The sequence below is a fragment of the Bombyx mandarina genome, chromosome 08, assembly GCF_030267445.1.
Source record: "Bombyx mandarina strain Sakado chromosome 08, ASM3026744v2".
NCBI classification, from domain to species: domain Eukaryota; kingdom Metazoa; phylum Arthropoda; class Insecta; order Lepidoptera; family Bombycidae; genus Bombyx; species Bombyx mandarina.
The window spans coordinates 1129076-1155548 of NC_143215.1; the positions used below are offsets into that span (position 1 = coordinate 1129076).

The 26473-nt window shown below is 39.0% G+C and overlaps 1 protein-coding gene across 1 annotated transcript in view; it reads left to right on the plus strand.

Moving 5' to 3' along the window:
- The window catches only part of LOC114244933 (cationic amino acid transporter 3-like), a 28655-nt gene continuing 2182 nt past the window's right edge, over positions 1-26473 (plus strand). The window contains exons 1-10 of the mRNA XM_028176891.2: positions 1-155; positions 12673-12904; positions 13283-13567; positions 14149-14253; positions 15485-15771; positions 16340-16577; positions 23074-23176; positions 23896-24050; positions 24519-24661; positions 25592-25700. Coding sequence (XP_028032692.2) covers positions 12673-12904; positions 13283-13567; positions 14149-14253; positions 15485-15771; positions 16340-16577; positions 23074-23176; positions 23896-24050; positions 24519-24661; positions 25592-25700 — 1657 coding nt within the window. The 5' untranslated portion in view covers positions 1-155. The remainder of the gene's footprint in view (positions 156-12672; positions 12905-13282; positions 13568-14148; positions 14254-15484; positions 15772-16339; positions 16578-23073; positions 23177-23895; positions 24051-24518; positions 24662-25591; positions 25701-26473) is intronic.

Here is a 26473-nt window from a genome sequence, read left to right on the forward strand (position 1 = left end):
AGTGTCCGACAGAAATTAGCGCGCGTCGGTTGTGTGTTTAACATGATGGAATTGTTTTTAAAGTAATTCTCTTTCGTGTTTGTGGAGATCTTTTTTTAAATTTATACATTGTTTTTGGGGTCGTGAACTTTGTGATTTAATAAGGATTTTTAAAGGTGAGTTTTAAAATTAGCTCTCCCCGCTTGTGTAGCGCCAAGCACTGGACCTCACTAGCGGACGATAGATGAGGCATTGCACACTTTAAGTTATAGTGCTAGGGATATATGGTGCTCAATCCTTAGACTATCTTCCATACGAATGCGTTCATCCTGAAGGATCGCAAAAAGGACAACAGGCTTTCCACGGTAGGCACGGATTATTTCGGGCCTATTGCAAGAAAGCAAGAATTTTACAAAAAATATTTTTAACGTTGGAGGGAAATGGATCCAGGGGTCAGAACCTGAGGAATTTAGACCGATCCATAGAAAGTACAAGTGTAAAAGCAACTTGACACGAAAATCAATGACACGCTTCACTTAGCCAATGACAGTCAAAACTTGCGATAAATCGTCTAGTCTCAGTGGAATTGAACACAGTGAGCGCGGCAAGGCGAGCCTTAAGGAGAATGTGTTGTAGAAACAGTTTCTACAACGCTTTATTAAGCCTTACATAACATTGTCAAAATCTTCAAACAACCGGTATAAACAAGAGATGATGCAACCCGTACTGTTAAAATTGTACATGAGACGTTTTCTCTCTTTTTTTTATTCCTTAGATGGGTGGACGAGCTCACAGCCCACCTGGTGTTAAATGGTCACTGGAACCCAGAGACATCTACAACGTAAATGCGCCACCCACCTTGAGATATAAGTTCTAAGGTCTCAAGTATAGTTACAACGGTTGCTTCACCCTTCAAACCGAAACGCATTACTGCTTCACGGCAGAAATAAGCAGGGCGGTGGTACCTACTCGCACGGACTCACAAGAGGTCCTACCACCAGTTATTACGTAAATTATAATTTTGTGGGTTTGATTTTTATTACACAATGTTATTCCTTCACCGTGGAAGTCAATCGTGAACATTTGTCGAGTACGTATTTCATTAGAAAAGTTGGTACACGCCTGGGATTCGAACACCGGGTCATAGCTCAACACGAATGCAGCGGACGTCTTATCCCTTAGGCCACGACGACTTCAAGTCTATCAGTCTAGTCTAGTCTAGCTTCAAAGTTCCAAATAAACTACGTGGCTAAACCGGTTCTTTTGTCGGCCATGAACAGTTAAATAAACAATTAATAAATAAAGTAACCATATAAAAAAGTAAATCAAACAAAGTCTGTCTGTCTGCGAATAATTACAGTAAAATCCACTAATACAATACAAACATGTCATTGTACAAAGTAAACACGCATGATACAGATCGTAAGAAATATACGTGTTTTTTATCATTAGCATTTGAAGTACAGGTGTGCAGACTTGCTCAATTCCGTCTCGTCTCACTTGTGTTAGGACTTATACTTGTGGCAAAGCAAACCATTCATATACCAATTTCTTGCCTGTTTCTATTGCGAAAAACTCATGTCTTCTGATTTTAAGGTTTGTTTTAGGCATCGTACAATTTAAGGAAGATCCAATTAACTCGATAGAAAGCATTATCAATGTAACTTTTTATAAAACTGATGCGGAGGATATATTTAGTTAGAACTACTGGTTTACTGGTGGTAGGACCTCTTGTGAGTCCGCACGGGTAGGTACCACCGCCCCGCTTATTTCTGCCGTGAAGCAGTAATGCGTTTCGGTTTGAAGGGTGGGGCAGCCGTTGTAACTATACTGAGACCTTATTTTTTTTTTTTTTTTTTTTATTGCTTAGATGAGTGGACGAGCTCACAGCCCACCTGGTGTTAAGTGGTTACTGGAGCCCATAGACATCTACAACGTAAATGCGCCACCCACCTTGAGATATAAGTTCTAAGGTCTCAATTATAGTTACAACGGCTGCCCCACCCTTCAAACCGAAACGCATTACTGCTTCACGGCAGAAATAGGCAGGGTGGTGGTACCTACCCGTGCGGACTCACAAGAGGTCCTACCACCAGTAATTACGCAAATTATAATTTTGCGGGTTTAGAAAATTAGAACTTATATCTCAAGGTGTTTGGCGCATTTACGTTGTAGATGTCTATGGGTTCCAGTAATCACTTAACACCAGGTGGGCTGTGAGCTCGTCCACATATCTAGGCAATAAAAAAAAAACTCCGGTTCATCAACTAAAACATCCATAGACGTCGAGTTTTCCACGGTACTAAAAAAGGAAGTTGTAATCAACACAGTGAAATAACTCAGACATACATACACCTGTCCCTTCTATTTCGCTTTCATATTTTTTGTTACCTCCACCACTAACACTCCACACGGATATACACATTATTATATATTATTTAGCTAGCACACGTAACTTTACTAAATATATTCACATACATTTAGCCATTCAAATACAAATATTAAACTTCAAATCTGTATAAAAAGAATGATCGAGTAGAGATACTATGTTATTGTAATTCACGCAAAGCCTATTGGATTTGTGTTTTATTGGTATCACTTCTAAGACGCATGATCCCACAGACATAGCCCACTGAGTTTCTCGCCGGATCTTCTCAGCGAGTCGCGTTTCCGATCCTGTGGTAGATTCTGCGAAGCACTGCTCTTGCTAGGGCCAGTGTTAGCATCACTCCGGTTTGAGCACCGTGAGCTCACCTACTAGCTAAGGTTACGCTGAAATAGCCTCTCAAGGCTATCAGATTAGGTAGGAAAAAACTCATAATTCTCATCTAAAGAAACTCATCATTATTATCTTCATTTAATCTTCGTTTGTAAGTTATATGATGTGAAAGTAATCACAAGCCAAATATTCGTATCCAACCTAACGCGACTTCATAATGTATGTTTAAATATATATAACTATACTATACTATATATTATCGTATGATGCCGTGAATGGTTGATTGTTCCCTCCCGGCTGAGCTTGTGCTCGCCCTCCTGTCCTGGTAAAACTGGAAAGGCCACCGAGCCACCAGTAATCCATCAATCATAAAAAAAAATTGGTTGTATTATCTATGTTCAAAAACATACCTGGCTGCCTAGAGACAGTCCATTTATCCATAAAGGCCACTCAATGGATAAAAACAGTATGCAAATTGACTTAAATAGTTAAATTAAAATAAAAAATTCAGAAACAAGTCCATATGAGTACATATAATAATTGTTATATTGTTAAAGAAATAATTAATTTTGTTTAATATACATTAATATTAAATAAATATAATTAATGAAACCATTTCAGAATCAACAGAAATCGACCCCGATGACATAACATTTTTAACTACTCCAATAGTAACATAAAATAATTCATTTTTTCCCTACCTATACCCTTTTTTTTCTACCTATGCTGATAGCCTTGAGAGGCTATTTCAGATTCGGCTTGACGTGTAAGTGAGCTCACGGGACTCAAACCGCGAGTGTTACTAACACTGACCCTAGCAAGAGCAGTGCTTCGCAGAATCTACCACCGCATCAGAAACGTGACCCACTGAGAAGATCCGGCGAGAAACTCAGTGGGCTGTGTATATGGGTTAATTTACTCGTCGAACTCTTCGTCGCAAGCGACGGGTTCGGCTCGAACGGTGACCGGTGCTTGAGGTACCTAAAAGCACCGTTAATGGATCGGGAGGATCCGTAATGACGTGTTCAGGGTCCTATTCGTTGGTAGTCTAAGGAAATATTCGAGCGACGCTGTGTCCACTAGGTGAGCGAATAACGCTTAATATTAAATGTATTTATCGTAGCTTAGACGACTGTTCGTTTTAGAAAAACCCGTTAGAATTGCTATAAATTAACTATAAACAGGATGTTCGCTGTCTCACCACTAGTCTTAGTAACAAATTGATAATTAAATACTTTAGACTTTAGACTTTTATTATACTACTATCCATAATCATTAAAAAAATTCACACGTATTGAGAAAACGACATTTATTGGTTAGTTAGAAGTTTAGACATGTTATGTTTTGTATATACAGTATAGATATAGTAACTATAATAATAATAAATAAATAAATAATAAATAAATATTTTACTAACAATCACGCCACGTTAACTGGCCCCGTGATAAGTTCGTAAAGAACTTGTGTTACAGGTACCAGATAACGGATATAAATGTAAGATTTTTAATTACACACATACATATATTTAATATACATCCATAACCCAGGAATAGACATTTATATTTATCATACAAATATCTTCCCTTGGCGGGATTCGAACCCGCGATCCCCTTGTGTAGTGACCATGTCACTTACCACTACACCAGACGGCCGACTATACTGAGACCTTAGAACTCATATCTCAAGGTGGGTGGCGGCATTTACGTTGTAGATGTCTATGGGCTCCGGTAACCTCTTAACACCAGTTGGGCCGTGAACTCGTCCACCAACGTAAGCAATAACAAAAAAAATGTATATTTATAACCTCAGGGCCCTAAGTCACAGGAAGTCCTGGAATAGAGTTTCAAGGACAGTCGTTAACCATAAGCCCGTGCTGGATCAAGTTCTGTCAAGAAGATATAAGCCGCTACAACCAACGGTGATGGAACCATTACTAATATCGTCATCGAGTTTTGAAATTGCTTCTGTGGGCTACAAACTTATTTTTCTGACGAGTAATATCTTACAAAATAATATGCTTTACAAACAAAAAAAAACAATAAATTCAAGAGCATTCGGTTCGAATTTGCTAATGACGCAAATGTCCAAATCCCTCCTTTTGTTTCTGAACCACCGACGCTATACAAACACACAATATATTCTCATAATATTTAGTTCACAAAACTGAGAAGTAGTTCCATCCAGTGATACAGCTCAGAAACAATCATTAGAACATTACATTTTCAAACGGTGTAGTTAGAAAATAAAACCCCAACTCTTCAGGGATTGTAAAGAACAATCTCTGAATTTTTTATTCCCTGATTTTTCTCTAATCAAACTAAAATTAAATAATTGTGTAGTTTTGAGCAAAGCTGTATGACAGTCCCAAAAAACTTGCAAATTAGCCACGAAAAAACCGGTCTAACGCTTCCATTATTATATATATTATACTACCTACTACATATTATATACATCTTATAACCTTTAGATCATTCATTTACAACACATCAAATACTTTCAGTTCAGACACGGAAGCTTAAAGACAAAACTAGTTTGTTGATGTTTTTTTGTTTGTGTTTTAACACATAAACACCTAACGGTTTCTTAGGCTTCAAAGGTGAACAAGTTTTTGCTTATTTATCAGTACTATGGCCTCCCAGCAGTCGAAATTCGACTATAATTAATTTAAATTAAAAGTTTGAACATTATTCAGGTTCTGTCAGGTTCTAATACATACTTCTATAATCACAGATTTCGCCAAGACCACACTATAAACAAATAACATTAAAGACAAACACTATTAATTTGTTCTCAATTTGACCACAGACTTGAAACAATAACAAAAGTTTGACAATAAACAAAGAGTATAATATATGTGTTGAGTTAAATACATGGTAGTGTGTGTAATGTTTTAGTATTGATTTAATTTATTTTTATGCATAATTTAAAAAAATATTAACATTCTCCATTCCTTCTCTATATTCTCTATAAGTGTTGGTATTTTCCTAATCCTCCGACCGCGCAATTTTCGTAAAAAGGGGTACAAAGTTTTTGCTTCGCGTATTAATCTAATATATAAAATTCTCGTGTCACGGTGTGCGTGATTGAACTCCTCCGAAACGGCTCGACCGATTTTCGTGAATTTTAGTGTGGATATCGGCCAGGGTAGAGAATCAAACAACATCTATTTTTCATACCCCTAAGTGATAAAGGTTGTCCACCCCAAACATTTATTTTTTATTTTTATTTTTTGGATAATTTTTTATTTGTTATAATGAGGTATTATGTGGTTGAATGAGGTCTTTCAGAATTTTATATATTAGTCTAGAATTTCCCTAGAAATCTTATTTAAGGCTACACAACGTTTGCCGGGTCAGCTAGTATATTATAAGATCAGTTTGGTCGGCCCCTTTGAGTCTGCTAGAGCATTATTCGGCAAATACTTTATTCTCCGGGCACGTCAAACGTCAACTATTTCGTGTAATCAAGGACAGTCGCAGTCGACACGTAATGTGTTACTAGATTGCAACAGTCGGTATACTATTCGCAAGCCCACGCTCAACATTAGAATTCAAATTTTTTTCCTCTCTCCAAGTCAATCGTTTTATGCAAATTAATACTTTAATATTAGAACCGAGGCCACTGTCTTTAATCTAAGAAAATAATTGGCGATCATAAACAACACAGAGTCTAGAACCTGTGGTTTTATGGAGACGAAACTCCGTTTTATTAACAAACACTAACTACTAGGTACTTTAAAATTGTACATAAAATCGTTAAGGTCACGAAAAACAAATCCGACTGAACATTTTTTACATACTGGATTTGGATTTTTTAATAAATCAGGTTTTCGTAACCGGCCAGAAACTCACAGATATTATAAAGAAAACTTGCGACTTATCCCATCTTTAATGTTTTATTTGATTTATCCAAATTCTAGCCTACTGAGTTTCTCGCCGGATCTTCTCACTGGGTCGGGTTTCCGATCCGGTGATGGATTCTGCGAAGCACTACTCTTGCTAAGGGCCGGTATTAATAACACACAGCGGCTTGAGCACCGAGAGCTCACTTACAAGCTAGGGTAACGCTGATATAGCCTCTCAAGGCTATCAGCATAGGTAGGGAAAAAATCCCAAAATCATGTGATATGTGTAATTGTAACTACAGTAACTTCAAGAGCTCGGCATTAAGCAGCGTTTATCGTCTTCGGTACAGTCTCATATCCTCACCCTTTTAGTCACATATGCCACCAAGGGTAGGGCCACGAAGAAGATCGCTTATAAGGTGGAATGATCAGATAAAAGCGGCAGTAAATGGCTCATTATCACTACACGAATGCACGAGGAGGGCAACCATCAGAGAAGAGTGGCGGCGTCTTGTGAAGCTTGCCACCAACAACTGAAGCGATGGCCACATTTACTCTGGCAAGAGTGATACCGACAAAGAAAAACAACTAGAGTAATCGGAACTCAAGTCACAAGTTCGGATGGCACCTACTTCAAACGCTGATTGAAGTCGTCGTGGCCCAAAGGATAAGACGTCCGGTGCATTCGTATCGAGCGATGCAACGGTGTTCGAATCCCGCAGGCGGGTACCAATTTTTCTAATGAAATACGTACTTAACAACTGTTCACGATTTACTTCCACGGTGAAGGAATAACATCGTGTAATAAAAATTAAACCCGCAAAATTATAATATGCGTAATTATTGGTGGTAGGACCTCTTGTGAGTCCGCACGGGTAGGTACCACCGCCCCGCCTATTTCTGCAGTAATGCGTTTCGGTTTGAAGTGTGGGGCAGCCGTTGTAACTATACTGAGACCTTAGAACTTATATCTCAAGGTGGGTGGCGCATTTACGTTGTAGATGTCTATGGGCTCCAGTAACCACTTAACACCAGGTGGGCTGTGAGCTCGTACACCCATCTAAGCAATAAAAAAAAACGCTCTTGTTAAATCTCTATGTCAACGCTCCACATCATTAAAATATAATAATAAGGATAAGTAAATTCAGTCTAAGACAAACGTCATTGGAAAATTTAAATGGCGCTATTTTTTGCTTCCTATTATAATTGAAAGTCAAACAAAACATTCCTTAAACAAACGTTTCCCTCTAAACTAGGACATTGAATGCTTTAGATGATTATTTAGTTGGATCTTAAAAAGAATTATTTTTCGAAAAAAAAATCACCAAATTATACGACATAACGTTGATAAACTGAAATATTTTAAACCTTTTATCCGTTTACAAACAAATCCAGTTTAATGATCTAAGATATGACTCTTCAGTTTAGTTTGCGGAATCATCATAATAATATACTTAAGATAAGACTGAAGCCATCTTTGTACTAATTCAGGTTTCAGTTGGAATGTCATTTGTATTACAAAATAAATATTAGGTCTTTACGTTTGACGTTTTTATGTATGGCTAATAATAAAATTAAAAATTCTAAAGAATTTAATTTAAAAAAAAATTTAGTTCTGTTCTCCAATTCAGTCATTTGTTTATTGACTAGTGTTATTTTTTCATAAAATTCAAAATTCAAATTCAAAATCATTTATTTCAACTTAGATGTCAGTATAACACACTTGTTGAATGTCAAAATATAAATAACAATGTTAACTCTACCACCGGTTCCAAAAAAAGCCACAGTCCTGAGAAGAACCGGCGAAACAAACTCAGCGGGCTTTTTTTTTTGCTTTTTTCTCATATTTTTTTTTAAAATAAGTAATAATATTTGCAATAAACGAATTGACGAACGAATATGGACATATACTTAAAAGACTAGTAATTATTGAATAAGAGTTCCGTCGCGGTTAAAATGTCGGACAAGCGACTCACAACATTAATGAAATATACAGAGTGAACACTACCAACGAACGCATCACTCGTGACTGCCTAGAATTCTTCCAGCATGGAATGTATACCTTAAAAATGAAATCCGTGGTAGCAAGAAAACAAAAGTCAACAACGACGAATGAAATGCGACTGTGACAGCTGACGATACTCATTCTACCGTTGAGCTAAGAGTAGCTTTCAATGCTAGCATAAAAACAATATTGGTCCATAAGCGTCAAATTGGCAGGGTACAAGATGCTTAACAGGCACAGAAACAAAAAGATTTTTGAACCGCATTGTCACTTGCGATGAAAAATGAATTATTTTTGATAATCATAAGCGGTCATCGTGTTGGTTAAACCCTGGTTCAGCAGCTAGGGAATGCCCTGCCGTTGTAACTATACTGAGACCTTAGAACTTATATCTCAAGGTGAGTGGTGGCATTTACGTTGTAGATGTCGATGGGCTCCAGTAACCACTTAACACCAGGTGGGCTGTGAGCTCGTCCACACATCTAAGCAATAAAAAAAATGCAACATAATTCGTTTTAAATAATGTTAGCATTTGAAACTACGTCAAAATTCTATATATAGAATAGCTGTCTTCAATAATAGATTGACACTTAAATATTCTCTTTGTTCGAGTTGCTTCAAATAAGAGACGACAAGCAAAATCGGTTTTGCATTTTGTAACAAAGTTAAAATACGTTATTTCTAAAGACAGTACTTTGTTAAATTATACATATATTTCTTTATTTCGTTATCTCTACTAATGTATAAATCTACAACGCTTTTTACGGATGTTCCGTTATAACTACTGAACCATGTATCCGATTGACTTGAAACTTGGTATCCATGTAGAAAATACATGTACTTAATGGATAGGCTAATATTTATATGAATGTTGGATTCGCTACACCAGTTGCAGGGGCGGTAATGATGAGAATCTTTGTGGGTATGAGAAATAATAATGTTAATTTTAAATTCACGGCGAAGCGGATGGGTACAGCTAGTTGTGTATATTTTTATAATACTAGAGGTCCCGCAGTAGTCGAAATTCGATTATAACTAATTGGTATTGTAAGTTTGTACACTACTATATATTAACAAAGACAAACAATATTTAATCTCAATTTGACAACAGACGTCACGAACAAAAGTTTGACAATAAACAGTATGGATGCGTGTGTGCGTCAAATACATGGTATGTAGTGTGTGTAATGTTTTCTTTATTGATTTAATGTATGATACTATTCATTATTAAAAAAAAAATTAGCATTGTGCACTTCTTCTCTATATTCTCTATAAGTGTGGAAATTTTCATACTCCTCCGTCCGCGCAATTTTCGTAAAAAGGGATACAAAGTTTTTGCTTCACGTATTAATATATAGATTATAACAGTTTTGTTTGACAAATTTAACAATTTTTTTCTTTGAGTTTTAGTCATAGTTTAATTGAAGGCAGTGTCCGTGACGGCCTTCACACTGGAAAATTATTCGCAAACGGTAATGACTGGCGTTTCAAAGTTTTGATTGCGGGTATGTTATAGCGGAATTAAAACAAATTAAATCACAGAAACCCTAACGGAATGCAAACGAGGATTCAGCGTATCCGCTGGAAATAGTAATAACCGGATGAAGTTTTTTTATCAGTAGGGTGAAGTGAGCACGAAAGCGAAGATCCCACTGATACATTCTACTGAGTTTCTCGCAGGATCTTCTCAGTGGGTCGCGATTTCGATTCAGTGGTAGATTCTGCGAAGCACTGCTCTTACTAGGGCTAGTGTTTTTTTTTTATTGCTTAGATGAGTGGACGATCTCGCAGCCCACCTGGTGTTAAGTGGTTACTGGAGCCCATAGACATCTACAACGTAAATGCGCCATCCACCTTGAGATATAAGTTCTAAGATCTCAGTATAGTTACAAGGGCTGCCCTACCCTACCAACAATCCGGTCTGTTTGTTCCGTGATTCAAGACTCCCGGTTTGAATGGTGGCCCATTATGTTACAGCGGCTCTGAACTGCCGACAGAGCCTCACAACAACAGCAATACAATTGTGATTGAAACCTCGCGTCTCAAGGTTAGAGACGCCATTATAAATACGATTGGAACTTGTCTACTCATTCTAGCAAAAAAAAAGTTAGATATATAATTATCTGCAGATGATCAGACGGATTTGGGTTTTGGCGGCAGAACGCTTATAGTGTTTTTGTTGTATACTAAATACGGTGTGAATCAATAATATAACTATTTTACATTTAAAACAATTTTTTGCGGTTTCATTTCGGGTTTTTATTGTAATTTTATTACTTTCGACATTTCGAATCTTTATAGTTTTCCTGTTCATGGACGACTAAGGTCTAGATCAGTGATTCTCAACCATTTTTCAACCAAATTTCAAAAGTGTGCCGCCAAATTTTGCGATTATATAATAATGTTAATATTATTAAATTATATAATTTAAAAAAAAAAATATTTTAAACATGAATACATATATATTTAAATCCACAAAAAAAATTATAGTATATTTTAGTTTATTTCGTATATTAAAATTTTTTGATAACTATTTATGCAGTGTGTTGTAGTAAATAAATAATTTTTATCTTTTTTTTGTGTGCCGTCAAATTTTGAAATCGTTAAATATGTGCCGCAACAAAAAAAATGTTGAGAATCACTGGTCTAGATCCTTAAAATAGAAAATTAGATACAGTGAATATTAAACAATTTTAATTATATCTACGATTCACAAAAGCCAAAATAAACAACTGTTGATCTATTACAATATATAACAAAGCAATTAAAAATCAAATTTGAATCATAATGGAAAAAAGATTATTTTTATAATACTAATTGAACAGACATTGCAATAAATCGTGTTTGTATCGAACGATCATTTTAACGCCCCCTTCACCTTAAGACTCCGGTATAGAACACTCGTATTCTAAGACATTAGTTCGACCTCGACTTCATCGAGGTTACATTACTAAACACCTTGAGGAACCCTCGAAATCTGTGTTCTAGACGTAGCTTGGTCTTGTAATGAGGCTGTCTTGACCTCTTGACTTAACTTGATCAATACTAGTAGGCAGCGAGCGACTCAACTGCGTCTATGAGCATCGACCCTGACTATTAAGACATTTTCTCTATTCAAAAAAATGCCCAGTGAAGCAAACTTTTTCATACTTTGACTCGAGGAGTTCTCGAGTAATTATTTTGTTACTTTGATTATGGCGAGGTCGCGAAAGTTTCAAGGCTAACATCTAACTATACACTGATGATTGATTCATCAACGCGGAGCCTAAACCGCTTTTATATACTTCTGCAGCTGAAGGTTTTATGCCGTAAGTTCCCACTGAGAGGGTAAATAAGGGTAAATCGGGTAATTATCGGGTTGCTAGCGACCCGCCCTCGCTTCGCTTCGGAAAAATTATATTTTATTATTGATAGCTTAGTCCCGCGATGTTATGATGTTTTAATGTCCTGTCGTACCGCGGGTGACGCCGCGGGGCGAAGCTAGTCTAAAAAAAGTAAAGCCTAAGTTACTCCTTATATCATCAGCTACCTATCAATGAAAGTTCCTTCAAAATCGGTCCAGCCGTTCCAGAGATTAGCCGGAACAAACAGACAGACAGAGAGACAAAAATTGTAAAAAATGCTATTTTGGTGTATGTACCGTATGCCTATTCATATGCCTGTAGTAAAAAGCGGTTATTTCAATATTACAAACAGACACTCTAATTTTATTTATATGTATAGATTTAAAAGTAAGAAACATAAATGTAAAAAAAAACATACATACATCTATTTATAAATAAATGTATGCATTTATTAGGGTATTTCAAAAGTTAAGAGGTTTGAGCCCCTTAAGAAGGTTAAATAGGGGTGAAAAGTTTATATGGGAATTACATTTACTGACAAGTGTGGCGATAGCCATCATAGAATCTAAGCTTTTTGACAGATTCCTGAATCTCATTTGGACCAATTTGGAGAAATTTCACACCCTGGGTAGAAGATCTTTCTTTTTTCCATTACCAATGTTCTGTTAAATGTTACAATTACAAAAAGGCCTGGACGTCTTTAAAGCTTTGAGTGACGAAAGTTTTTCGTGTTTAATAATCTTTAATAGTCTACGCTAAATTAAAATTATATCTCCCACAGATGGGCTGCGGTAAGATCTTCGCGACGCTACGTCGGTGCAAAAAAATTGATTATGACGACGACACCACCCAGTTGTCTAGATGTCTTGGACTATTCGACCTCACCTCGCTCGGAGTCGGGAGTACCCTCGGTCTAGGAGTGTACGTGCTGGCCGGCGCTGTCGCCAAGACTGTTGCTGGACCGGCGGTTGCCATCAGCTTTTTGGTGGCAGCCATTTCTTCCGTATTTGCTGGTGAGTGTGACAATCTTTCTTCGGATGCCACTGTATTAATTAATTTCGTCTGTCAGCACCATTTGCTTTTGCTTGTGTAGAACAAGTCGAAACAGCTGATTACATCAAATTGCTAAAGCTGTTTATTTTAGGTCTTCTCGACTTCTTTGAATAGAGATACATTGTAAGTAAGAGTACTGAAAACCCACTTCACACAGCAATAATGAAAAACTATAGACATTTGTAAATATTGTCACCGTTGACAAAAACCGAAAAATGAAACCATTCCATCAGTATTTTCTTATGACGTTGTCACGTTCAACTATCGTCAGTAAAACGACTTTACAGACCACCGATTTTTTTTTTCCAACTATTGTGAACAATATTTCTCTCCCCCAGGGTTATGTTACGCAGAATTCGCTTCAAGAGTCCCAAAAGCCGGTTCAGGCTATAACTACAGTTACGTGAGCGTCGGGGAGTTCATCGCGTTCACGATTGGTTGGAACCTGATCTTGGAGTACGCTATAGGAACAGCCAGCGTCGCCAAAGGCATGGCGGTCTACATTGACACCCTCTTCAATAACACGATGGCGAAAACCTTGACCGCTGCTACTCCGATCAATGTGTCCTTCTTGGCTGACTACCCTGATTTCTTTGCATTTGGTCTAGTTCTTTTGGTAACTAGTGAGTATATATCTTTTACTTTTGTTTTCCTTAGATGGGAAGATGATACCAGAATTGAAAGACAGTCCTATCTTTGGAATCGGAGCCTAGTTTACGTCACACTAGACATAGGGGGAAGATGGTATTGACTCGTGCCATTTCCCACCATGCCCTATTTGGGGTTTTAATTTTATTACATGATGTGTTTTTCCTTCATCATATTCGTTAATAAGCACATGCTAGATATTTAATTATGTAGAATTGGTTATTGCCTAAAAAAAGGATAAGGGCTTCAAGCCATAGTAAAATAGTGTACAATCACAGGCGGCAGAGTCGTTCTGTGACCCCGCTTGAGTATCGATACAGGCGGTAGAACTGTTCTATAACGCCGCTTCGATGTCGATACCATCAACTTGTCTAATTCTACTTCAAAGCAGTCACGCATTCCAAAGTCACGTCATGATCTCCATGTGCCCAATACCTGCATAATACTATGGATTTCCAATATAAACACAAAAAGAAAATACCTTATATTTTTATTTTTATTGCAATTAAGTGTGTTGGAAGTTTAATGCAATGATTTTCTCAAATATCTCTTCTAGTCCTGCTCGGTATTGGAGTTAGCGAATCTGCGAAAATGAATAACGTATTCACGGCCCTCAATGTATTAACTGTCACAGTTGTTGTCGTCGCGGGCGCTGTCAAAAGTAAGTACACCCTTCCTTTCTCATTTTTCATTTCCTCATTCATTTGTTTCTGAGAGATTCCAATCCGCATTAAACCAATTTCCAATATTACCCCGATAAAATACGTTCATTCGACGTAAAAGATGTTTACATACTTAACACCTTGACTGCTTTTTGCGGTTTAAAAAGCTCAACGTGGGGCAGTCAAAACCGTGCTCTTTCGCTTGGTGCGGGGGCAACTGTGTGCATATTTCTATTGGTTTGGGTATCAGGGCCTATCAGGTCTCATAGCTTTTGGACAGTAACATTCAAAATGACATTTGACGCCAACTGCTGCACCCGGAATTCGGCGATTGCACTGTCCAAAGGATAACTGTAAAGAAGCCCAATCTTGGAACGAAAAGACCTCATACGCACTCGCTGAAAGTCAAGAATGATCCCACAGTCAACATGTTTTTCTTTTTTTATTGCTTAGAAGGGTGAATAAGCTCACAGCCCACCTGGTGTTAAGTGGTTACTGGAGCCCACAGACATCTATGACGTAAATGCGCCACCCACCTTGAGATACAAGTTCTAAGGCCTCAAGTATACCTAGTTACAATGGCTGCCCCACCCTTCAAACCAAAACGCATTACTGCTTCACGGCAGAATTAGGCAGGGTGGTGGTACCTACCCGTACGGACTCACAAGAGGTCCTAAATGTTTTTGTTTTGTCATAAACTTTATTTTTCTTATTAATAACTTGATAAGCTTCTACGTCGTCTTAAGTTAGTGAGAGTAACGATATGATAATGTCCACTTAGTACATAAAAATAATTTGATAAAGTATTATAACTTTTTTTTGGTAAACGCTCGTTGCCTGACATATGCATACAATCGTTCAATCTACCAATCCTTCTATGAAGGTATATTAAGACACTCTTAATTAAATACACTAGGCTGTACCAGCTCGTGTTGCCTTCGGATATCAATAAAACTCGAACCAATGTCTTGATTGAAACACACGTAAAATATCAGCCTAATGAGTTTCTCGCCGGATCTTATCAGTGGGTCGCTATTCCGATGCGGTGGTAGATTCAGCGAATCACTGCTCCTGCTAGGGCTAGTGTTAGCAAATTCCCTCAGGTTGAGCCCGTGAGTTCACCTACCCGTCCGGGCGTATCCAGAATACACTCTTGGGCTACCAGCGAATAGGTATTTATAGTAAAATACCACGCGATCTTCATTATAATTAAATTATAATTTGCACCAGGTAACCCAGCTAACTGGAACATCAAACTAGCCGATATTCCACCCGAGTACGTGAGTCAAGCCGGGGAAGGAGGCTTTATGCCGTGGGGGGTGGCGGGCGTCATGGCGGGGGCGGCTAAATGCTTCTTCGGCTTCGTTGGCTTCGACTGCGTGGCCACCACGGGGGAAGAGGCTAAAAACCCAAAAAGAGACATACCTCTATCAATAGTTCTGTCTCTGATCATAATCTTCTTGTCATATTTCTCCATCGCGACAGTGCTGACCATGATGCTGCCTTATTATATGCAGGTGAGGATTTTCAACCATCACTCAAAATACCCGCGTCTTTAGGTCCATGTCGTTGTAATGTGGTTTAAAGGTAAGGTAAGAGCCCCACGTTCCCTATAGAGCTTATTGTGTTCCATTGAGTACCAAATATAGCTAGATCCTTATTTTGATTGCTACCTTACTAGGAATCGATGTTTACCAACACTTTTACCTTTTTCGGGAAGATTACCTTTACAGCTGGAATCTGGCATGATCAATAATTAGCAATGGATATTATTATGGCTGATATTATGTTTATCTAGGATTCAACCCAATTTCGAATTAAGTATATAATATTAAAGATAAAATCATACGTGTGTACGGCCACTAATGGCCTTAGATATTAGGGGACTGAAATATGTCCCGCTTACTTACTGATGACATTCAAATCTCATACGAAAGTTTGAACATGCGACAAGTGAGTGATGGAGACGTGTTCACTTCGGAGCGTGATGCTCTGGGTTGTGTTTATATGATCTAAGTTATATATAGTTGTGTTTCTCCCTTTACGGAAACCAAACTTTAATTTCATGGTTGTCATATTTAACAGGACGCGGAGGCCCCATTCCCCTACGTATTCGAACAGGTTAACTTACCGGTGATCAAGTGGGTGGTGACAGTGGGTGCTATATTCGCTTTATGCACGAGTCTGCTCGGCACCATGTTCCCACTCCCGCGGGTGCTGTACGCTATGGCGTGTGACGGGGTGCTGTTCCGACCACTAGCCGCCATTCACCCGAAGACCAAGACCCCATTGTTGGCCACTGCGATTAGTGGATTTCTTTCGGGTGTGTATAACCAACTTTTTTTTCCCGATTATTTAATGGAGATAGGTCATGTTTGTCGCCATATTTCTATGGGTTCTACAGACTATTAACCGTTACCGCTAACTACCACTTCCTGGGACAAAATGGGCACAAGTGAAGATTGAATTACTCAATCAGTAGAGAAGTAGTTATTGATGGACGGTGTCTATGCTCACATGTCTATGCGCACAAAAACTACCAAAAAAAAGAAATCGGTCAACGAGCACTACTGCAACCGCACCGACACTTCTCTCGCAGCAACCTTACGCACAACACCTATGTACCTGTATATTGTCACGGCCGTTATTTTAAATATACTTTAGAAGGAAAAAATAAAATATTAATTTCGTCTGTACACCACTGCTTGCCTCCTCTTCCTCGCCAACATTGGTCCATCGAGCCGAATAATTTCATCCACCATACGAAGACGGATCAGCTTTCCACCGCCAGAGAACAGAGTGATCAGCATCGCAAACGGTGTATTTCGGTAAGACGGCCACTAGTTTCCTTCCCATCCTCATTGCCTACCTGTGCTAATAGCGTTCTATCTGCAGATTCCAGTGTTAATTGCGTCTACGGGTCGCCATTTTGTCGTGGCTACCTACCGTGCAGAACTTACTACACGTAGTTTACCTAGAACGAAAACCGTAAGTACTCCGTGTTTTTCTATCACCCACCAAAATGAGCACCGAGAAATTAATGATTCCAGAAAAATCTCCCAAAAGTCCAATTTCAAAAAGCAATGACCCTCTATCCATTTTAATTAAAAAAAGAGGTATTATTAGAGGCAGATTAACAGTTTTAACGAAACAAATTAATAGCTTGGATCAGAACTCACTAGTTTCATGTACAAATAAACGCGCAGAATTAGAATTACGACTTTCGACGGCTTCTAAAATGTTTAATGAGTTCAGTGAAATACAAAGCGAGATTGAACTATCAGTCAACGATCATGATCTTTTACAACAACTGGAATTACGCGAAGGCTTTGAAAGTGCTTACTACACCATTATAGCTCAAGCTAAAGGCTTACTTTCATCTGGTGAGGTTGCTCCAAGCTCACATCCAGGCTCACACGCTGTAAAACTGCCTACCATAGCTATGCCTACTTTTGACGGATCATATGAGCACTGGCTGGAGTACAGGGACACCTTTCTCTCTTTAGTACACAACAATGCGGATATTACTCCAATCCAAAAGTTTCATTACCTAAAATCTTCATTAAAAAGCGTTGCGGCATTGGTTATTGATTCTTTGGAATTCTCCTCTAATAATTACACAGTAGCATGGGATTTAATTTGTAACAGGTACAACAACACTAGGTTGCTAGTTCACAATCATGTTAAAGCCCTATTTTCTATTCAAAATCTAGTTAAAGAGTCACCTACTCATATTCGTAAATTAATAGACACTATCTTGAAAAACTTACGCGCTTTAAAACTACTTAACGAACCGGTAGAAACGTGGGATACACTCATCATATATATGGTGGTTTGTAAATTAGATAGCACCACCGAACGAGAATGGGAGCAATACCGAAGTTCCATTCCCGCCGTAAGCAGTGGCGACACTTCCAAACAAACTACACCGGCAGTTAAGGTAGATAATTTAATAACTTTTCTCAAAAATAGGGCAGACATGTTAGAAACATTATTGGTTACACATAGCACTAACAATAAAGCGAATAAACAAGTGCCTACGTCTAAGGTCCACTGCCATGTGTCTCCAGTATCACTCACTACAAATAGTTCACAACAACAATATAAAAAACCACGCGCTTGCTTATTATGCGATAATTATCATCCACTATACACTTGTCAATCTTTTATTGACTTTAATTTACAAAAAAAACTGAAATTCGTTCAGGACAATAACTTGTGTCCTAATTGTTTACGAACAGGACATTCAGTATCAAACTGCAGGTTCGGTTCATGTCGTAAATGTAATAAACGGCATCACACAATGATTCATACGGATCAATCGGTCGCCGCTGCCGCGACCATTTCTAGCGATAACAAACCGGTTTCTCTAAGCGTAAACAACTCCTCCGATGCGAACGCCGTTGCAAGTTATACATACGCGCATACTTCACACTTAGATACACGAAGCGAGCAATTAACTAGTGTGAATCTTGTATTATTGTCAACGGCTCAGGTGGAGATAGTATCCAACGACGGTAAACGTCACATCGCGCGCGCTCTGCTCGATTGTGGAAGCGAGCGATGTTTCATCACAAAGCGATTATGCGATTTACTTAGTATTCCTACCATACAGTCCACTACTCACATCAAAGGTGTCGGAAATTCTATAACTCACAGTGCGCAATCATGTGAAGTTGAAATAAAAGCGATAGCTGGCACTTTTATTACGCGCTTACAATGCTTCGTGCTGCCCGAGATAACTTCTTCGTTGCCACCCGTTTATATACAATGCGAACTTTTACAATTACCTAACAACATTCAGTTAGCCGATGCGCACTTTAATGAAAGTCAACAAATAGATATTTTAATCGGTGCGGACATGTTTTGGGACTTGTTAAGTGAAGGAAGGATGCGCTTGCAAAATGGACCTTTCCTTCAAAATACAAAGTTAGGGTGGATTATTTCGGGACTTATGCACTCTAATAATTTAAAATGCGACAATTTAATTCATTGCAATTTTACACAAGCTATCGACAATCAATTAAGGATGTTTTGGGAACTTGAGGAGCTACCAAAGGCTAATTTATTAAGCGATGATGAGATTGCATGCGAAGAGCATTTCATCAAAAATACGAGGCGAACAGCTGATGGTAGATTTTGCGTCAAAATACCTCTCAAACGTTCTCCAGACATTTTAGGTGATACATACACGATAGCTGAACAACAATTTTTATCACTTGAAAAACGATTACAGCGCAACCCTTTATTTAAAAAGATGTACACCGAGTTCATGAACGAGTACTGCAGTCTAGGGCACATGACTCGTGTAGACTTATACGGTACGCCACATTATATCATGCCGCATCACGGCGTTCTTCGTAATCACAGCACCACAACCAAGCTGCGCGTTGTATTCAATGGTAGTCAAAAATCGAGCTCCAACATATCACTTAACGAGTTGCAGTTAGTCGGCCCACCTATTCAGGGCGATTTATTTTCTATATTGTTAAGATTTAGACAGCACAAGTTTGTAGCCTGCGCTGATATCGAGAAGGCATACAGACAAGTATTAGTCGATGAACAGCAGCGGGAACTTCAAATGATCTTATGGCGCGAAAATCCAAGTGATCGTCTCGAGTGCTACAAGTTAAACACGGTCACATATGGTACTGCCTCTGCTGCATTCCTCACTGTGAGGTGTTTAAAGCAGTTAGCAGCAGAGTGCAGTGACTTGGATGTTCAATGGGTCATCAATAATGATTTTTACGTTGATGATATGATCACAGGGTCCGATTCCATAGAACATATTTTACGTTTGTGTCACGAAACAAAGAAAGTCCTAGAATCTGGTTGTTTTCCACTACGCAAGTGGACATTCAACTTTAATGCGAATGACTGCAACTTAAATAATATTAACATAAATCAAAATAACATAGATCTATCATTGGGTGAAAACGTTAACTGTCGTACACTAGGCCTGGGTTGGAATTATTTCACCGATGAACTGTATTATCACACTCAGTTCAAAAGTGATAATAAAAAAATTACTAAGCGTTTTATACTTTCTAGTGTCTCTCAAATATTCGATCCACTTGGTCTACTTAGTCCTTTTATAATGATGGGGAAAATATTATTACAAAAAATGTGGTTACACAAACAAGACTGGGATGAACCCGTTCCCAGCGACATATTAACGTCTTGGAACCAATTCGAAAAATCGCTTTCGATTCTGAACACTTTACGAGTGCCGCGACTCGTTATTGGCTCCAACCCTAGTTATTTAGAACTGCATATATTTAGCGATGCCTCGCAGTTGGGCTACGGCGCTTGCGCATACATTCGAACTATACATACAGACTTTACGATTAGTGTTAAACTTTTGTGTTCAAAGGGTAAAGTAGCTCCTATCAAACCAGTCAGTATTCCCCGATTGGAACTATGTGGGGCTTTATTGAGTGCTAAATTATATAATAAAATTACACAATCACTGCGTTGTACTTTTCATCAGGTTTATTTTTGGACAGACTCCACAATTGTCCTAGGATGGCTACGTATGACACCAAGTTTGTTAAAAACCTTTGTTCAGAATAGGACTGTGGAGATACGCGAGCTCACGAAGGAATACCCATGGCGCCATGTTTGTAGCAAGGATAACCCAGCGGACCTCGTTTCACGAGGATTAGCGTTAGATTCGCTAAGTATTTCTAAGCTGTGGTGGGAGGGCCCGGAGTTCCTCCGTGATCTCGATCTAACTTACAACAATAGTAGCTCTGACATCCCTCTCACAGAACCTGAAGTACTACCTGAAGTTAAAAATATTCGTTCATACGTAATTTCTAATAACAATAAAGCATTTAAGTTTCCCTTTGAAAGATTTTCTAATTTAACTAGACTGATTCGTGCGGTTACCCGTTTGAAGCGCGTTGCATATAACAAACACCATGCGAATGACTCACGGACAGGGCCCGTGAGTGCAAATGAATTTGAACAATCATTCAATTTTTTAATTCACTTAGTTCAACAAGAATCATTTAGCGATGTTTACGATTTCTTGACTAATAACAAAGCGTTACCTAGTAAACATAAATTGTCAAATTTAAATTTATTTATAGATGAAAATCAAATTATTCGAGTTGGGGGTCGGCTCAATAATTCATTAGAATTCAATTACAATAAAAAACATCCAATTTTAATTTCATGCAAACATCATTTTACCGTTACACTTTTTCGTTGTGAACATAACAAACTTCTACACGCTGCACCTCAGTTATTGCTTTACACATTGAGAGAAAAATGGTGGCCACTAGGGGGACGCAACTTAGCCCGGAAGGTATTCCACGACTGTGTGTTGTGTGCACGATTGCGAGGCAAAACGCCACAACCTATCATGGGCGATTTACCTCCCGAACGGTTGCATCCAGGCTATCCGTTCATACACTGTGGTGTAGACTACGCCGGTCCAGTGCTCATATTGAATAGAAAAGGCAAAGGAGCTAAAACTGTCAAAGCTTACATTTGTTTATTTGTATGTTTTACCACTCGCGCTGTGCACTTGGAGCTGGTTAGCGATCTCACTACGGATGCTTACTGTCTAGCATTAAAAAGATTTATCTCTAGGCGTTCAAAACCTTCAATAATTTATTCTGATAATGGAAAATGGTTTGTAGGACTCATGAACGAATTTACAAAATTTTTATCAAATTGTTCAGGTGATATTGTTGATTATGTCACTAGTCAAAATATTACTTTTAAATTTATTCCCCCTTACGCGCCTCATTTTGGTGGATTATGGGAAGCCGGAGTAAAGAGCTGTAAATATCACCTCCGGCGTGTGTTAGGTAATGCGCATTTAACCTTTGAAGAGTTGAGTACGTCACTGGCTCAGATAGAGGCTGTAATGAACTCCCGACCTCTCACCCCTCTTTCCTCACATCCACACGACCTCTCCCCTCTTTGTCCTGCTCATTTTCTAGTTGGTCGTCCGCTGACTGCACCTGTTTGCGCTGACCTGCAAGAGAGACAACTGTCCAGTCTGACCCGGTACCAGCGAGTCGAACAAATACGCCAACATTTTTGGAACCGCTGGTCCAAGGAGTACGTCAGCGAGATGCAGACCAGAACAAAATGGAAGTCCAATCACTCAGACCTGAAACTGAATACGTTAGTGGTAATCAAGGACACCAACTCTCCGCCACTCAAGTGGACTCTTGGCAGAGTCACATCGGTCCTACCTGGCCAAGACGGCGTGTCAAGAGTTGCCGAAATCCGCACTGCCACAGGAACCATTAAGAGGGCATTTTCTAAGATATGTCCGCTTCCAGTTGAAGTATGATTAACATTGAAAGCGACCCTGCAGTCTGTCAGCTTCCAAGGCCGGGGGCATGTCTATGCTCACATGTCTATGCGCACAAAAACTACCAAAAAAAGAAATCGGTCAACGAGCACTACTGCAACCGCACCGACACTTCTCTCGCAGCAACCTTACGCACAACACCTATGTACCTGTATATTGTCACGGCCGTTATTTTAAATATACTTTAGAAGGAAAAAATAAAATATTAATTTCGTCTGTACACCACTGCTTGCCTCCTCTTCCTCGCCAACAGACGGTCTTTGATTTTAGAAAATTATTATTATTTTAATTAAGTGCCTTGGAAAACCAACAATCCTATGCGGGTCCACAATAAGTCATGCTACTAAGAACACATGTGCAGCTGTACCTAATTAAAAAACTTTCTAATTCGATTCAATCTTTACTAACGTAGTTCTTACTCTGAGACAGACTTTAGGCACTTATCTCCTATATATTTTAACATTGAAATCCTTTTCTTTTTCAGCAATAATGGCAGCCATGTTCAATCTGAAACAACTGATAGACATGGTGTCTATTGGGACTTTGCTAGCGTACACCATCGTGGCAACAAGCGTTCTCATACTTAGGTAAGTTCTCGTAAACATGTTTCTTTTTTTCAACTCTATCCGAATTAAGAAGCATTATTTTTAATCACAGTCTGCCTCAAATAGATTATATTGCCTTGATTTTTTTATTTAACAACAACTATGAATGAACAATATAACGTTTAATCTATTCACAATTCAACTTATCGCGAATTAAAATGCAAATGTAGATGTTTTGAAGGTTTGATTTTTTGTGCGCCGGTTTTTACGAGTATTTTGTGAAGGTCAGTCAGCACGCCACTAAGGCGATACGCGATATATATAGTTATAATGTAATAATTCTTTAATTTATAAACGAAGAAAATCAATCTCATAAAGGACGCGGGTACGAGACTTCGTCCAGTGAAAGCTGGGGCAGCCGTTGTAACAATACTGAGACCTTAGAACTTATATCTCAAGGTGGGTGGCGCATTCACGTCATAGATGTCTATGGGCACCAGTAACCACTAAACACCAGGTGGGCAGTTTTTTTTTGCCCTTGTAGGCAGACGAGCATACGGCCCACTGATGGTGAGTTGTTACCGTCGCCCATGGACTTCAGCAATGCCAGTAGCAGAACCAAGCCGCTGCCTACCAAAATTGGCTGTGAGCTCGTCCACCCATCTTAGCAATAAATAAAAAATGACAGAAATTTACGGGAGAGGCCTGGAGCAGTAGACTTTTCGTGGCTCGTGTGATGATACAGAGCTTTCTCGATCCAGATACGAGGAGGAGGATGTATCTGTTGGCACGGAAAAAATATCTGCACGCGGGAGGGGAGCGTTAGCAGTGCTACGCCAGGGTTGCAACCTGCTCGGACTCAAGAACCCCACGCAACTCTCCTCCACCATCGCCAAGATTACCATCGCTGTCCTCTGTAAGTTCACCTTCAAACTTTTGAAGAACTATTATTTATTTATTTATTTTTATTTTATTTTATTTGTGAAATTTACATTGGCGGACTGAATGCCCAAGGCATTCTCTACCAGTCAACCAAAGGTAGTGCAGAGTAAATAGTGGTAGGTGCAATGAAATTTATATTAAATTACAAATACATACACAATATATATATATACACAATCACACATACATACATAGACACATATATACATGCATATAATACTTTATAAAGTATTATTAGTGTCAGTAAAAATAGTCCTCCTAGAAGCAATTGGTTATCATGTTTCATGTAACGTATGTACATCTACGTTCATGAGAAGTCTAAATGAAATCTGATATTACTCGTGGCATTAGGAGTTCCATGTGGGGGGGGATGACGTCACTAGTGTACCATCAGCTCACTACTGACGGCACGGCCCTTCCTCATGTTCGTTATGTGATACAGTCGTGGTGGCGCTGGCGACGTGCGTAGTATTGAGTGTGGACGGCGGCGCGGTGGCAGGAGCAATACTGGGGGCGATCCTGGTGGTATTACTGGTGGTGTTATACCGACAACCCACTAATGACGTCTCCCATCTCTCATTCAAGGTAATTACTTTAGACAAATTTGGTAAAGCAAAGGAGGTTCTGAAGTGAAACTTTAAATCAACATCTATACTAATATTATAAAGCTGAAGAGTTTGTTTGTTGGAACGCACTAATCTCAGGAACTACTGGTCCGATTTGAAAAACTCTTTCAATACTTATTAGATAGCTCATTTATTGAGGAAGGCTATAGGCTTCCTCGATATATAACATCACGGTAAGGCCAATACAAGTGGAGCACCAATGAAGAATGTTTCAAAATAGTGGTTTAAATAGCTCCTTAACATTATATAATTCAAAAACATTTTCACTTTCTACGTAAATGAAGTAATGAAGAAGGGGGTAAAATTTAACGTTATGCCAAAGTGACAATTCCACGCGGACGGAGTCGCGGGCAAAAGCTAGTTTAGTTATAATTTGGTATTTTCAAAGAATCGCAGGTCAATGTTAATAAGAAGCAGGAGAGAGTCACATGTAGAACATGAGAGACATCGTAAAACAGGACTGTTGAAAGACAAAATATCTAATACTTACATAAGTTTAGGCAAGTTAATGATTGTTAAAATCATGGCAATTATTGATATTGAAATTCTTATTCGTCGTCTGTGTGGCGGGTAGCCATCATACAACGCAAGATAATTGACAGATGCCTGAATCTCGCCTACGACATTTTCAAGATAAAGCGCATATATACAAGTTCCGAACAACAACATTCGGACCGTCGGTCTGCCAAGCAATATCACCCGCTCGGTGGAAGATCTTCCCTTTGTCGTATACCTACAGTCTGTGCGCTTAGTGTGAGTTTTTTAACGTTCTCGATAGCGTAAAAGTTAAATCACCGGTCAGCGCGAAGCTGGAATAGCCCCTTAGGCTACCAACGATTAGGTAGGGGAAAAATAGTAATTTATGCATAATACTGGAATATGTTTGTAGGTGCCGCTAGTCCCACTTGTCCCATACCTGAGCGTCTGCATGAACGTGTATCTGATGGTCCAGTTGGACTACCAGACGTGGGTTCGGTTTTTCATATGGCTTGTAATCGGTAAGTTACTTCAAATATTCTCCCCACTTTTTTTCCACAAGGAAGAAAATTAATTTCAAAATATTGTCCCGTGTCTTGTTCACACCGATACTTTTTTCATTTCTATTTTAATATCTGAACAAGCTTATTACCCAAATTTTGTTTGGTAATTGCAGCCGCTCACGGAAATAAGGCAATGCTACATGATAATCACCTTATCGTTGCCGAATCCTGATCACGCAGGAGCCAGTCACCGTCGTTGCCCTAGGCAAATCCTTACGGATCCATCAGACCCAATAACTCTTGCATTTTACGCCTTCAGCTCTAACACTAGGAGCAGGCTTAGGAACCCCGGTAACCGTACTCGTCGAACTCGACAAAGAGGTCGACGTGCAACATAATCCATGCATCAGCCCGCTGAGTTTCTCGCCGGATCTTCTCAGCGGGTCGCGATTCCGATCCGGTAGTAGATTCGCGAAGCAGCTACTCTTGAGTTGTTAGGTCTCCCTTGGGGTCGGGTAGCTGTTAGCAAATCCCACCAAGGAGGCTGAGCCCTTGTTCGCCCACCTATCGTTGTGAAACTGGAAAGGCCTCTGGGCAACCAGTAATCCTTCGTTCATAAAAAAGTGAAGTCTGAAAGTCGTCGTGGCCTAAAGGATAAGACGTCCAGTGCATTCGTGTGTAGCGATGCACCGGTGTTCGAATCCCGCAGGCGGGTACCAATTTTTCTAATGAAATACGTACTCAACAAATGTTCACGATTGACTTCCACGGTGAAGGAATAACATCGTGTA